Source organism: Protopterus annectens, chromosome 1.part1, assembly GCF_019279795.1.
Source record: "Protopterus annectens isolate FY-2018-M chromosome 1.part1, PAN1.0, whole genome shotgun sequence".
NCBI lineage: Eukaryota > Metazoa > Chordata > Ceratodontiformes > Protopteridae > Protopterus > Protopterus annectens.
This window is the reverse complement of record NC_056726.1, coordinates 445,540,354-445,553,457: the sequence shown is the minus strand read 5'-3', so window position 1 is coordinate 445,553,457 and position 13,104 is coordinate 445,540,354. Positions and strand designations below refer to the sequence as shown.

At 39.8% G+C, this 13,104-nt stretch overlaps 1 protein-coding gene across 1 annotated transcript in view; it reads right to left on the bottom strand.

The window, feature by feature from the left end:
- LYST (lysosomal trafficking regulator) overlaps window positions 1-13,104 on the bottom strand; it is a 3,825,950-nt gene that overhangs the window by 2,220,764 nt on the left and 1,592,082 nt on the right. Inside the window, exon 20 of the mRNA XM_044075805.1 lies at window positions 3,887-4,085. Coding sequence (XP_043931740.1) covers window positions 3,887-4,085 — 199 coding nt within the window. The remainder of the gene's footprint in view (window positions 1-3,886; window positions 4,086-13,104) is intronic.

Here is a 13,104-nt window from a genome sequence, read left to right as displayed (position 1 = left end):
CTCCCAGCAATGGGAAGATGGATTGAAGAGTGACCATTCGGAATTTGGACTTTAGGACGTAGTGATTCAATCGGCTGAGATCCAAAATGGATCTCAGGTCCCCTGTTTTTTTGGCACCAAAAAGAGTCTTGAGTAAGTTCCTGATCCGATCTGGTCTGAGGGATGACTCCTTTTCTTAGCAGCTTTGATACCTCTAGTGCTGCTTGATACCTTTGACTGGGTGGAACGTCTGGAATTTTTTTGACTGGGGGAGGGGGTGAAGCAAAGGGAATGGTGTAACCTCCGGTGATTATTCAAAGCACCCATCGATCCTGAGTGATGCTCTCCCAGGCTTGAGGATGCCTCAAAAAACGGCCTCCGACTGGCTCCAGAATAGCACAGTCCGGCGATCCCTCAGGGATGCTGATAGGAAGATCCGCAAAAGGAGTCGCGGTCTCCCAAATTGCGGGGGCCTCCTCTGCCCCTAGGACGGCGTCTTCCAGAATAATTCCCCCCTCCTCTGCCTCTGGTGGGGGGCTCACGATGATTGGCTGGGAAAGACTTCTGTGACTTCTTGAACCACATCTTCCCTCCTCTCTGAGCCTTGGGATAAGGCCTAGAGGGAAGAGAAAAACGGGCCCCTACGGCAGATAAAGTCTTACCCTCCTGCTCACATCTGGTGAGAGTGTCTTTCACTCTGTGTCCAAAAAGAGAGGACCCATCGAAAGGGCATCAGTGAAGGAATGCTTGAAGGCCTCCGCGAAGTGACATAGGCGCATCCAGGCTTGCCTCCAAGAGCCAAGCCTGAACTAGCTGCCCTACTCGCCCCTTCGGCCGCATACGATATGAGCCTCATGGACGAGTTTGCAATGGAACCAAGGGTAGACAACTGGGCGTTAACAGTCTGCGCTACTGCCTCAGGCATGTTACCCATCAAAGTATCTCCCAACTCTTTGAGGAGATCTCTCTGGAGCCGAGTAAAGTGACAGAGGTAATTCAGTGACCGCAGTGTAAAGGTCGCTGAAGACAGGGTACACTTCCCATAACGATCCATACTCCTGGACTCCTTGTTAGGAGGATGGACGGAGAAAGAAGCCTCTGCAACTTCTTGCTGAGTGGCTGACGCCACCACCATGGCATCTACAGGGACCCCTTTTGTCAAGAACTCCTTTCCTGGGGGAGCAGACAGGAACTTATTTGGACGACTGGGCACCGGTTCCACGAAATCAGGGTGCTCCCACACCCTTCGACAAATCAGGTCTAAGAGTTCATCGAAGGGTGGAGACACCCAGGAGGCGGAAGGTTGAGCTCTGAAGGCCTTGAGGAATACAAACTCCTCCTCAGAGGGGGGCTTGGAAAGCCAGTGCCTCTCTGCCTCAAAATCTCCAGGATGTCGGAGAAGGCGACATCATCGGAGGACGATTTAGGGGACCCCACTGCATCTTCGAGGTCAGTGTCCGAGGTGATGGACTCATCTTGGGAGTCTATGTGCTTCCTCTTGCACAACTTTTTCCTAGGAGGCTCCTCAAGCACAGACTCTGAGGGGCCCTCAGAAAGCTGGGGACCACTCATGGGGGTGTCCTCAGGCCTTCGAGCTCTGCTGTCCACAGACAGAGGGGCGTCAGAGGCTCTAGCCGGGGTGTATGGGGACGGAGTGACTGATCCAAGTGATGTCACTGACGACCTGGCCAGTGCGCTCCTCATGGCCTCGAAGGCGGGTCCCCCCAAATCTGAGGACTGACCCGTCTCCAAGACCACAACCGGAGTCGGGATCCCCCTAGCCGAAGCGCCAAGAGGGAGACTCGGGGCCGACAGAAATCCCGATGCATCCCCCTCGGGCCCGACCGAGAAAACCCGATTGCCGAAACGAGATGACGGAACTGAAATGGTTGGAGCCGATGACGGCTCTGATAAACCCGCCAGGGGTATCGGAGCTGGCGTAAAGATATCACTCAGCGCCGAACACTCCGGCTCCGATGGAACAGAGGTGGTCGGAGGAGGAATCATCGGTGCCGACAAGGGGGTAGGCTCCGGGGCCGACTGGGTCGGAGCTGAAAACAATTTGGCTAACACTGGCGACTGAAGGAGCCTCTGGACCACCCTATCCACGTCCAAATCAGATAACCTAGAGGATTTGGAGACAACTGAAGGAGATGAGGATCTCCTACCTATGGAATCCTGTCTAACACTGGGTGAGCGGCTCCGAATTGGCTCCAAAATGATCGGAGCCGAGGTCGACTCCAGTACCACCAATACCTCCTGCGGCCCCGAGGACAATGGAGCCGAGGAAGCAATATCCAAACCAGAGCTCTTGTCCTGTGGCTCCGAAGCCAACGGAGCCAAGGAGGTTGTAACTATTTTCAAAATCTTCTCTGGGGGGCTCCAAGGAACTAGATGGAGCCGGAGATCGTTTCTTAGTTCTGGTGGATTCAGACTTGCCAATAGAAGAAACAGACTCTAGATCCTCTTCAAAAGAATGCTTGACCAGGCCCTTTAAAATCAGTTTATTTTTTTCTTTCCTGCAGCACTCTAGAGCTAAAGGAATGGCAGACACTGCAGGACTCTTGTAAATGAATCGCACCAAGGCAATAAACACAGATGGCATGCCCATTTGTGATCGACATTTTATAGGCACACTTGGAGCATTTTTTAAACCCGGAGGGTTTATGCTCCTTTTGTTCTTTAGACATGTTCACTAATATCCAAACACAACAACAACAGGTGGGAAGGCAGAAACACTACAGGAACTCTAATTTAAACGTTCCTTAGGGAACACACTGAAAACGATACGAAGGAGAGGACTAGGTCCCTTTAAATTAAACGGGCCTAGCCCGCCAAACACAAGGGAAACCACGCACACTCTCCACAAAACTAAGCAACAAGCTCAAACACACTCAAAACACAATATAGCTATGAGAATAGCTTTTAATCTCACAGAAAGGTATCAAACTTTAGAAAGTTTAGTCAAAAAAAGTACTTAGCCACAGCCAAGCTCGAGACCACGTCCTAACTCAACGAGCGTCAAACGAGATCTGGGGGTTTGGGCAAGGTGCATTCTGGGATACCGGTTAGCCCAGCCAATTAGAGACTTTGTGCTAGAAAATAGTCGGCAGAGTCAGAGACGATTATCGGCTCCGAACCCATCAGTAATGAATGTAGGCGAGATAGGACCACATGACATTGGTCGTTTCCATAAAGAAAACAAAACGACTTATTTTTTATTGAAACGTTTTGGTAGCTATCTGAACTATTTTATTGATCAAGATATTTCAATAACTTTAGAAAGAGGCTTTGCAGAGAACAGAATTAGGCTGGCAAAAGGAAATTAAATACAACTTCTCCTAGGTGGTAAAATATTGTAATTTTTAGTGCATCACAGTTTAAGTGAACAGACTAGCATATGTGTGAAGATCCCCTTTTGAAGAAACACTGTGATTATAGTATATTTTATGTGCCATGACTCCATTAAAGATAATTAACTTTTCCTAATGAAAGCATCAAAATAACGCAGAAAAAAATTAAATGATAAAACATTGAAATTAAATTAATGCAATAACATTGTCTGTTCTGAGCCTGGCAGCACATAAAACTCATCCAAAGCAAACAGCTCTGTAATCTTAATTAAAAAAGTATCACCATGAAACAAATTTGCTAGATAGTCCCATTTCCTTGAAATAAACAAAAATGTAATGAATTCTACAGCTGAAATAACGGATTTATTTTCCTGTAAATCATTTGCTTTAACACTTGCAAAGTCAGTAGGTAGGCAATCATAAGGCTTTCTCGTAATGTATAAAGATACCCACACATTTCTATATCTGTGGGTAAGATTTTTTTTTTTTGCCTACAAGAAGAAATGCAATTTTATGCACTCTGTCATTAATATGACTGACCATTTCATACTCACCTATATGAAGAGAAAAATAAAAGCTACTGGGACTGTGGCACACATAGGTATTGGTGGGCGGATGAACTGCCAAGAGGAAGTTATAAATTAGTCTTAATAATTCCAGATCCGGTGGTGACCCAAGAACTTCCTGTATAATTTTCACAAATGACTTGCAAACCTCATTAGGAAGAGATTTTAGGTACTCATCTTTCTGTTCCTAAGGGATTGAAAACAGCAATCGTTTATTAATTTCCCAATATCTCCAAATGTTCAGAGCAGTAATGGCTTAGTACAGATTTTCTAATAATGTGAAATGTGCACATATATACACAAAAGTGCATGCATGCACAGACACACACAACATAAAGACAAAAAAGTTAATTCATCATCGGATCTTTAAGAGAAATCACGTCATAACAAGATACAGGTACATAAATTTAATCATCAGGTGACCTGGTTTCCAAAACGTATTTTGTGTGCTACTTATAGTGAGAGATGATTGCCCTAGTAACACAATGACTAATACCACAAGAGCTGCAGGGACAAATGGGTAAGTTCATTCCTTCCAGAGCAGAATTAGAACAAACCTTATGGTCTACATTAAGTACAAAATACATGGCCTGGTTATATTTCATCAATGGGTGGCAGTGCAAGGGACTGTAGTCATACAGTCTGGGACTTTTTAAAGCTTTATCATTCTGGCAGTGTGTGGTGTCCTGTGTGTAGTTTTCTACATGGCAATTACAGACATTTTTGCTACAGACAGCACTTACCATTAAAGAAAGAAAGACAGGATTGACACTTTTGTCATAAATTTCCTGAGATTATATTTTACAGACTAATTTGGCCTTATGTGCTGTTACAAAGACATTAAATGAATTCTTAGACTTCATATATTAGCCACTGCTCTCCAAAGGTATCTTCCCCAGTCTCCAGAAAACAAGTATATCATTTTCCACTCCAAGCATGGTAAGCCTGCATAAATTGCCAATTCTAAACCTAGCTCTCTCTGCTATACCACCTTTCTAAATTCCACAAAACCATTATCTCTCAACTCAAAATACATTCTTCCGTCCACAGACTTCTATGTGATGAGCAACAATACCCCTAATAATCCTGGCTATCATTACCAAGTCAATTTATAATTATTTAGATGAGGGTATCGTAACAGGAACTCAATTTCAACCAGGCCAAGGTAGCTGATGTGATGCCTAAACCCTTGTTACCCCTCAGGAATTCTGTGGTTTACCGACGCCCAGAATTTTTAAACATGTTTATTAAATCATTAAGACATAGGAAACATATATTAATAGTACAAAAACCAAACTGCATTAACATTTTTCCGTTTACATACATTATACAGCACATATGTTTTCTTTCATTAAAACTCCCATCAGTCCAACATTACATAAATTGCTCAATTCCTGCCATCCCTTAAACATCACAACTTCTCCTGAACATTACTCTACATATATTGTTGCCAAAAAGTCCATTTATTTATATGTAATTTGCTCCTTCCCTTTTCTAAAGACCCCTCTTCCAGTTCTATTATCTTGTTTACAGTACTCAGTACTTCAAATACAGTTGTTAAGACTTTGTTTTCCATTTTCTAGCAACTGCTTTTTTGGCAGCCAACAAAATTAAGCTTAACAAAGCCTTAATATGCCTAGGCAATTCAGATCCTGCATCCTAGCTCAGAAGAAGAATGTCTTTAGTTGCAGCAATTTGCTCACCCAATATTTCTGAAAGAGTACTCTGTACAGAATTTTAAAAAATCTGCCAACTCATCACACTCCCTAAACATATGTCCTTAGTTACCTCTTTCTTCCCATCACACCTCCAACATTTGCTATCTACCTGCCAAAAATTTATTTGAAGTCTACTTGGGGTATAAAAATACCTATGGAAACATTTCCAAACAAAAATCCTACAGATTCTGAATTTTGTTGCACATTTGGGAGCCATACATATGTTCTCCTATTGTTCCCATATAAACTGCTTTTCCGGACTCTCTTCCCAATCTTTTTTAACCTCCTCTGATTGTTTCTTACAGTTAACACACAATATTTTATATGTCATACTAATTACCTGTTTCTAACAGCTTATGTTCTTGGTTCAACTAAAAACTCTACCAGATCAATTTTTCACTTATATAAGGGATAGGGGAATATGCCTTTCTTTTTATTTATACTTTGATATCACTCCCTAAATACGGAAAGCAGTGCAGATGTCTTCTTGGCCTCATCCCACTCTATTACCCTTCCCTCCCTAGTTATTTGTTCCCAATACCTTGATTCCTTTGCCAGTTTTCTCCTTTAGCTTCTAGCTGCCTCTCACCTATTTTCTGTATGCCAAATTGCAGTCATTCCTACTGGCAAAATCTCCTTTCCCATACTGGTTTAGAACTTAGAATACTTTCTGCTACTTTATGAATATAATATAATATTCTGTATGGTATCAGTTATTCTCCTCAAGGATCTCCATCCAAAATCCCACTCTCTCCTTATTTCTTCATCTTGCCCCCTGCTTCATTACCACTTCTTTCCACTATGAATTATAACCTTTTGCTTGTGTCACACACACACACACACACACACACACACACATATATATATATATATATGAGCCTTAACTGCGTAGTTCTAAAATATATCTTCAAATCAGGTAATGCTAAACCATATTGTTCTACTGGAAGGATCAACTTATCCCACTTAACTCTTACCTTCATCCCAAGACTCTATTAATTACTGAAATCAGAAAAGGGATAGAGCCAGCATACAGTGACCTGAAAAAAGATTTATTTAGAATAAATAACAGCAAAACAGACCGGTTTCGGCCGGACAATATCACAGCCTTCTTCAGTGTAAAGCAACAAAAATACACAATGCTGTTTAAATAAGTAATTCTCAAAGATCATTGGTGGATAACTAAAATTGTTCATTAAGCCCAGGTGGAAACAATCCACCTAGTCTGATAATCCATTCCTTTTCTTTGGCATTTAAGATAGAATGCCAACCTGATTCATTCAAACGATTCCCTTTTATAATGTCAATGACCATAAAAGAAAATTTAGCAGTAGTGTGTAGCATATGATGTTTATATAATACATTTTGAGCTCTTTTGTTCTTGATATTACTAATATGTTCAGATATGCGTAATCTTAATGGGCGGGAAGTTTGTCCCACATAAAAAGAGCCACAAGTGCATGTTGCCAAATATATCAGCCAATCACTACTGCAGTTGGCAAAGAAATGAAGATCATAAACTAAAGAACAATTCCTGCTAGAAAATTGCTTGGATTTACATACATATTGACAGTTGGTATAATGACCACAAGGAAAACAGCCATACAATGGTTCTCCCATCAACGTTGTTTGTAAAGGTTGTGAGTTGTTCAAGGTATTCCCACATTTATAATGATTAAAAAAAGAACTGAGATTTTTCCCCTTCCTGAATGAAAATAAACATCTATCCGGAATAATATTTGCAAGCTCATAGTCACATTGCAAAATATTCCAGTGTCTATGCACACTTAGAATTAGACTGTCAGAATTTCTAGCATAGGTCGTTAAAAACCTAATGGGTTGTGATGATGTTACTGAATGGTCTCTGTACGTAAGAAGTTCTGATCTATCCATAGAGTTGACCTGGTGACTGGCCCTTAGCACATCTCCTATCCTATAACCCCGAGATTTGAATCTGCTGGTTAAATCAACCTTATGTTGTTGAAAGGAATAATCCTCAGAACAAATACGTTTTACATGTATAAATTGTGATTTTGGAATGTTACGTGCAATGTGAGGTGGGTGATAGCTGGAGGCATGTAAGATGGTATTGTATTGGGGGTACTTCCTGTACACCTCAGTGCCTAGTGTGTGATCAGGTAACCTTTTGATTAATACATCTAAAAAAGTGATTGTGTTTAGATCATAGTGTACAGTAAACTGTAACTCCCATAGATTGTGATTCAAATATGAAACAAAATCCATGAGTATCTCCTTTCTGACTTTCAAAAGAACCTTTGTGAGGAGAGGTAATGGAGGGAAGGCATATACTGTCAGGTTTTTCCAAATGAAAGAGAGAGAGTCCACTTTCCAAGCTTGATGGTGAAATGTCCTTGTACAAAATTTTGTCAGTTGGTAGTTTTGAGGGCTGGCAAACAGGTCTATGTCTGGAAGGCCCCATTTTTGAGTTATCATTGCAAATATTTGTGGATCTAGTTTCCACTCGTGGGGATCTTTGATGCTTCTGCTGAGGTCGTCTGACAATGTGTTCTTCTGTCCTGGCAGGAATTGAGCTTGTAACTGGACTTGGTAGGCCAGAGCTGTGTTCCATAAGATCATTGCTTGCCTGCATAGAGGGTAGGAATGTGTACCCCCTTGTTTGTTTATGTACCACATTACTGTGGTGTTGTCCGTCTTTATTGTCAGTTGTCCTGGATGTAATAGATCCTTGAAGGCTGTCAGAGCTTTCTGTACAGCTAGCATCTCTTTTTGATTTATGTGCAGATTTCTTTGATCTGCAGTCCATAGGCCTTGAATGCATTGTCCTGCCATGTGTGCCCCCCAGGCATAGTCTGAAGCATCTGTTGTGAAAGATTGCCTGGCTGGGGGCAAGGTGAAAGGCTGACCCTTGTTGAGGTGACATGCCTGTGGCCACCATAGAAATTCCTGAAATGCTAGCTAGAGTCAACACTAGCTCTCCGTTTTCTTTACCCAATGGACAAGTACAATGCCATAGCGATGGGAATTTGTCTCCTAATCGTACATTAGACTGCCCCACCTTAAGCCTGCACCAAAATGTCAGTAGGAATTTATCTAATGATTTTACCTTTGACTTTAGTATGTTCAATGTGGACTGTGAAGCAGGAAGAATGGGGGCGAGACCTAAGACCAAGAATGTGGTCAAAACATACGCCGGTGTTTCTAAGGGACATGGACATAAATCTAAAGGTACTGAAACCCAATGTAATAAGAAAAATATGATTAATGATAAAAAATGTAGTAGTCATAGGTGTATACAAGGTGAACATTACATGCACCGGTGTGGGCAAAGCAATGCTGATATTGGAGAACAGTTAGAACGATTTTTAAATGAGGATGTTATTTTTTCTAAGTATGACAAAATGGATGGATATTATACATGTGATAGTGAAGCAGACTATGCTAGACCCAATGCTAGGAATGTGGCAACAAAAGATTCCTTAAAGGACAAAATTTATACTATGGGTAAAAAATTACTATCTATCAAAAATTTAAAAATAGAAAATGCATATTTTTTGAAATGTCTCACATTGAAAATAGTTCCTAAAGGTATTAGGTTTTTTAAATTGCCTTTAGGTATAGATGTAAACACAGAGACTATGTATGAATTCAATCAATTATTTGACAAGTTTGGATATGAATTTATGGAACTATTAATTAAGAAAAATGATGCAAAGATTGTTATATTAATTCACGAAGTTGAATTAATTAATGAAACCATTGTTTCTGATGCTAGTTTTTTGCAATGGACTGATTTGTATGAAAGACAGTATATTTCTGCTGATCAAAAGGCTAGAAACATTTATGAAAGAAAGAGTAGGAAAATTGCACGTGATTTAGAACTATACACACAGAAGAGAGTGTATATTTGGCCTAGAATTAAGTCATCTGGGGAGAAAGAAGAATACCAGAGAAAAAATGGATTAGATAAGGGTTATGAGACCAACAGACCCACTGATAGATCTGATAGGAATTACACACTATCAAAAAACTGGCACACAGTGGGGAACAGAAGAAGGAAATAGCCGTTCAGGGCAGACAGGATACTCACGTATCCGATAGTATGACAGGTCGATCTCTCTCTGATGTATGTCAGGATATGGCATCTTCCGGCCACGACCTTCTTTTTGAAGAAGTCACCAGCAATCATAGTGAGGTCAGACCTGATGAATTTCCCAACTCCCATATTGTATCTACATACAAAGGTTTCAAGGTCTTCAATTATACCAATTTGGTTATCACTGAGGACTTTTACAGCCTTTTTTCAAAGGGTACCAAATTTATACCCACTTCTAGATTCAATCTTATTGAGACTCTTTTAGAGTTAAAACTATTTTGTCGGAGATCAAATTTAGCTATTGAATTCGAGGACGATCAGAAGAATGATTTTGGTAGAGATGAAAATAACCAGGTTAAGATAGCAGGACATCCAAGTAAAGCACACTGTTTAAAGAAAAAAAGTACATATATACCTACTAATAATCCAGTTATAGGGTGTTTTGAGAAAATTGATAGTCAAGACATCTACAGGTTGTATAGAACTTATGGAAATAAACAGAATAAGGAATTATGCGTTTGGAGTGACAACCTGACCAAGGGGGAGCGACAATGTTTGGATGAATTTATCAACAACAGGCAAGTGAGACTGATGAAACCTGATAAAGGAGGAGGCATTGTTATTTTTAATCAATTGGATTACATCAAGGAAATATACAATTTATTATATGATACTGATCATTACAATGCCGTATCCCTCAATGAAATAAATATTGGATATAGAAGAATAGACCTAACCTTAGAAGAGTACTACATCGACCATAGGATCAATGATGAAATACTTCAATTTCTCACTGTTCAAAATCCTGCTCTAGCTACCATTGTGGGCATTCCCAAGACACATAAAAATCTGGTTCAACCTCCATTTAGGCCCATCATTTCAGGCAGTAGGTCCAAAACATATCCTATAGGGGGTGTTATTGACCGTTGGGTCAAACCGGTATACAGCAATGTACCACATCTGGTGAAAGATTCTTGGGTCTTTTTAAGCTCTCTTACTCCCACTATTTGGAACCAAGGACTCACATTGGTCACAATTGATGTGGTTGATTTGTTTACAAGTATTCCTAAGGATATAGGCCTTGAGTATTTCAGCAGTAGTTTAAGGAAATATTCTAATTTTGAATGGGACAAGATCTGCCTTATTACAGATATGAAGGGCTTAGTATTGGATTACAACTACATTTATTTTGAAAACAAATTTTTCAAACAAATCAAGGGGGTTGCTATGGGGGCATCTTGTGCCCCCATATTTGCCAACTTGGTAATGCTAGAGTGGGAAACAGAAAAAGTAATCCAGTGTGAATTTTACAAATGTGAAGTTTTATACAAGATTTTTGGATGATATATTTTTGTTATGGGAAAGACCTGAAACATTAATAGAAACATTTATTGAGTATCTTAACCAGACCACTGAGTTTTTGCGGTTTACTTACAAATATAACAATAAAGGGATATCGTATTTGGACACATATATAGAACATGGAGAAAATGGTTTCAAATCCAGAATTTACAGAAAAGAAACCTTTTCGAATGATTATCTTGAATACAGTAGCAACCATCCGAAACATGTGTTTAAAAACATATTAAAAGGACAGTGCATCAGAGCAGCGCGAATGTCCTCCACAAAGGACATTATGTTAAAGGAAGTACAACTCATTGGTTCAATGTTTCAGGAGAGAGGATATCCGCAGTACCTAATCAAAGATATCATCAGATATATTAGTGCTCAATGGGAAGGGAAATATACACCTATACTGGGCAATTCCATCATACTGAAGAATGATAAAGGAAGGGAGGTTTACCATCGAGCATGTGTATTGACTTACTCGCCTGTGACCCAATATATTGAGAATATAATCAGAGATCATTGGAACTTGATTATTATGGACGACTATTTAGCACAAAGAGTGGGTAGTCACCCTCAAATTGTTTATAAAACAGCTCCTAATTTAAAAAGGTTGATCGAGTCTGGTAAACAACATGATAGTACCATTAATAAAGCTACAGCTAAATGTGGTGCTTGCAATCAGTGCAAGTATATAAGTGAAAACAAGGGTGTGAGATTAAAGAATTTTAACAAAACATTTGTAAAAAGGGAAAGGTGGAAATTGCAATACTAAATTTGTGGTCTATTTAGCTATCTGTGAAGTATGTCCAGCCTTCTACATAGGGAAGACGGAGAGACAATTTAAACGTCGAATATATGATCACATGTATAGTATAAGGAAAGGGGACAACAAAAACGCCTTATGTAGACATATTATTAAGAATGGCGAGACTCACAGATTCAAATTTATTATTAATGACCATGTTGAACATACACTTAGAGGAGGTAATACTAAAAACTTATTAGCGAAGAAGGAGAGTAAATGGCAAATTTTAACAGATGCAGTTAGACATCCAGGCATCAATGATTATATTAGTATTAAGCCTTTTCTTATTTCCCCTTAGCCCTTATGCTTTTAGGTCTCATAGTCTTTATGAACATATACATTTTTTATTTTTATAAACACACATATTTACATGTCATATTAATATGCCTTGTTACAGCTATACATATTTATTCAGGTGGAAAGGGCATTTGGTATGATTTTAGTTTTAATAATGCTGCACCATTTATGTAAAAAATTTTATACAATACATAACATATACATATGTATATATTTTATTGTTTATATTATATATTTGTAAAGCATCAATGTGTTTAACACACAAGGTTTTTATAATAATAAGTGTGCAAGGATGCATTATTTGACATGAGACAAGATATTGGATATTGAGCTAATAAAGCTTTAATTATTCAAAATGTTTTTGGCGCCAAAGCAGGTGCATAAATGTTATACGGAGATGAGTTATAGCAGTTCTGATGAAGTCTGCTTACTGCAGATGAAAGCGCTTAACACTGCTCATTGTATACACTCTGCTTGGTTTTTGCCTGTACTGTGTACAGTTTGGTTCTACTGTTTACATTAAAGGCTTCCTGTTCCAGCTGAGGACTCGATTTGTGCTGTCCTGTACCTTTGGATTGTAGTTTTGAGGGCTGGCAAACAGGTCTATGTCTGGAAGGCCCCATTTTTGAGTTATCATTGCAAATATTTGTGGATCTAGTTTCCACTCGTGGGGATCTTTGATGCTTCTGCTGAGGTCGTCTGCCAATGTGTTCTTCTGTCCTGGCAGGAACTTGAGCTTGTAACTGGACTTGGTAAGCCAGAGCTGTGTTCCATAAGATCATTGCTTGCCTGCATAGAGGGTAGGAATGTGTACCCCCTTGTTTGTTTATGTACCACATTACTGTGGTGTTGTCCGTCTTTATTGTCAGTTGTCCTGGATGTAATAGATCCTTGAAGGCTGTCAGAGCTTTCTGTACAGCTAGCATCTCTTTTTGATTTATGTGCAGATTTCTTTGATCTGCAG